Below are 2,357 nucleotides of genomic sequence, written 5' to 3'. Positions count from 1 at the left end.
TAGATTATAAGGCTTGGTAAAAAGAATGAGGCGTTTATTGCTCAGAAGTTCTGAGGTCACCAACTTCAAAAACGCCATTGGTAAACTTGCACACAACCTTAGCCATGATTTACTTTGACATTTTCTATTAGAAATTAAAGCTTATTTTTATTACAATAAGAGAAAGCCAAACCCAACATCCGTTTTGTTTGCGGTCTGAATATAACTAAAGTGAAAGTCACCTTATAGGGATTTCTAGGCATTTTACTTCAAAGCAGTAATAACTAACTCCTTTTTTGCCTCCACACCACTCCTATTTATAGTGCCTAACCCCCACATTCATACTCGCTTGTGCAGTCGATCGTGGAAACATTTTTAATCACTGGATGGCTACAAACACAAGTGAAAAAAGAAACTACGCTGGAATAGACACAATAAAGACTTGGAAAATGCAAAATACAGGGAAAAGGAAAACGAGGCATAAAGCAGTCCATGAAGTCACTCTGGAGTTTCAGAGCCCTTAAGCAATTGACTTGTATTTTACTCACAGATCACTCCATTCAAGAAATGCTAGTAACAAATCAAACCCTTTCAGTGCCAACAGGCTTTTTCCTCTCCCTTCCAACAATGCCAGCAAGTGAGCACCAGTCAGTGGGGCTGGGAAGGTGCTATCATGCTATCTGTTAAACATCCGGACAGCTGCACTGAAAAAATTAATATGCCAGTATTCCCTTTAGAACCGAGAGTTTTTATCAGCAGATTACCACACAACGCGTTAGAAACGGCCAGATTTTATTTCCCATTAAAAACAAAGAAAAAACAAAGGGCAAACAGCTGTGCAGCTAAGAAACGAAAGCGTCCAAGAGACGGCGTTAGACAGAGCTTCCTTCTCCCTGCAGCTCCCTTCGGTGGACACGAGGGACGGGCCGACTCCCACCATCTCCCCGCGGCGTGCGGAGTCACAGCAGGGCCGGAGCCGGCGGGCAGGTGACAGCATGGCGCCGCGTTAGGATTCGTCGGGCTTGTCGGCGGGCGGCCCGCAGGGCTGCAGCATCTTCTCCATGAGGTTGAAGCGGACGCGCGCCTTGCTCTCGTTCTCGGCGATGGCGAAGTAGTTGAGCAGGTCGAAATGGCCCATGTAGGAGCAGTACGAGTCGCGGTGCTGGTTCACCAGCCACTCCCACTTGGTGGTATCGGCGTGGCCCGTCCCGATGTACTTGGACTGGAGGTGCTCCAACTGGCTGTGGATGGTGTAGCGGTCCGTCATGGCGCCACCCCGTCAAGTCAAATGGAGGCCGGAGGTGACGACACCGGACGACGGGAGTCTCTTCCGCTCCCGTAGATAGAGAGCGGTAGGGATTTCGCCGACTATCCCGGATGGGGGGGGGCATAGCGCGCGTGCGCGCCTGTAAAGGCATGCCGGGAGGTGTAGTGCTGGGCTGTGTGCCTTGGGATGGAGCTGTGTGCCTTGGGATGGAGCTGAGTGCCTTGGGATGGAGCTGTGTGCCTTGGGATGGAGCTGTGTGCCTTGGGATGGAGCTGAGTGCCTTGGGATGGAGCTGAGTGCCTTGGGATGGAGCTGAGTGCCTTGGGATGGAGCTGAGTGCCTTGGGATGGAGCTGAGTGCCTTGGGATGGAGCTGAGTGCCTTGGGATGGAGCTGAGTGCCTTGGGATGGAGCTGAGTGCCTTATGCTGGCGACTTCGGGGGGTCCTACATGGGCTGGGAGGGACCCAGAGCCCAGCTAGTACCCTGGCTGCAGAGCAATGCGACAGACTGAAACAACTGTCCCATTAGGGGGGACCCTCCGAGCCTGCTGTCAGTCTCCCTGAGATTAATAAGTATTAATACAATATGAAATGAGTAACAATATGAAATGACTGCAGGCCAATGTCTGCGCTGCTCGTTATTCTGAAAGGTGTGCTTGAGGACCTGCTATTCCCAAGCCAGACACAAGGCTGAGTCTCCCCGAAGCCAACGCCGAAGCCTCGAGTTAATTCCTAAAAGAAAAACACAGTTTAAGCATTATAAATGCTGCTGAATTCACCCATCTGAGGATCACGTGAGTATTTGGTAACACATCTGGCCATAAGTTACCTAGATATTATCTTAATGTCCATGTAGGTAATGTAGATATTAGGGAAAAGTTCTTCAAAAGAACGGTAAGGCAATAGCAGAGGCAGCCCAGGGAGATGGTGGGGTCACCGTCCATGGAGGTGTCCAAGAACCATGTGAATGTGGCACTAAGGGACATAGTGATACAGTAGGGATGGGCTGATGGATGGACTTGACCTTAGTGGTCTTTTCCAACCTTAATGATTCTGTAACTCTATAATAAGGCCTTGGGAACAAAACCAGAACATTTCCATTTATCAGGAA

At 49.8% G+C, this 2,357-nt stretch overlaps 1 protein-coding gene across 1 annotated transcript; it reads right to left on the bottom strand.

Moving 5' to 3' along the window:
• Positions 1-754: 754 nt before the first annotated feature.
• On the bottom strand, positions 755-1,308 carry SF3B5 (splicing factor 3b subunit 5). Its single transcript, XM_072332362.1, has one exon. The coding sequence runs from the start codon at positions 1,244-1,246 to the stop codon at positions 986-988; it is 261 nt and encodes an 86-aa protein (XP_072188463.1). The 5' UTR covers positions 1,247-1,308; the 3' UTR covers positions 755-985.
• Between the last annotated feature and the right edge of the window lie 1,049 nt (positions 1,309-2,357).

This window comes from Excalfactoria chinensis, chromosome 3 (genome assembly GCF_039878825.1).
Source record: "Excalfactoria chinensis isolate bCotChi1 chromosome 3, bCotChi1.hap2, whole genome shotgun sequence".
NCBI lineage: Eukaryota > Metazoa > Chordata > Aves > Galliformes > Phasianidae > Excalfactoria > Excalfactoria chinensis.
This window is presented reverse-complemented; position numbering and strand designations above follow the sequence as displayed.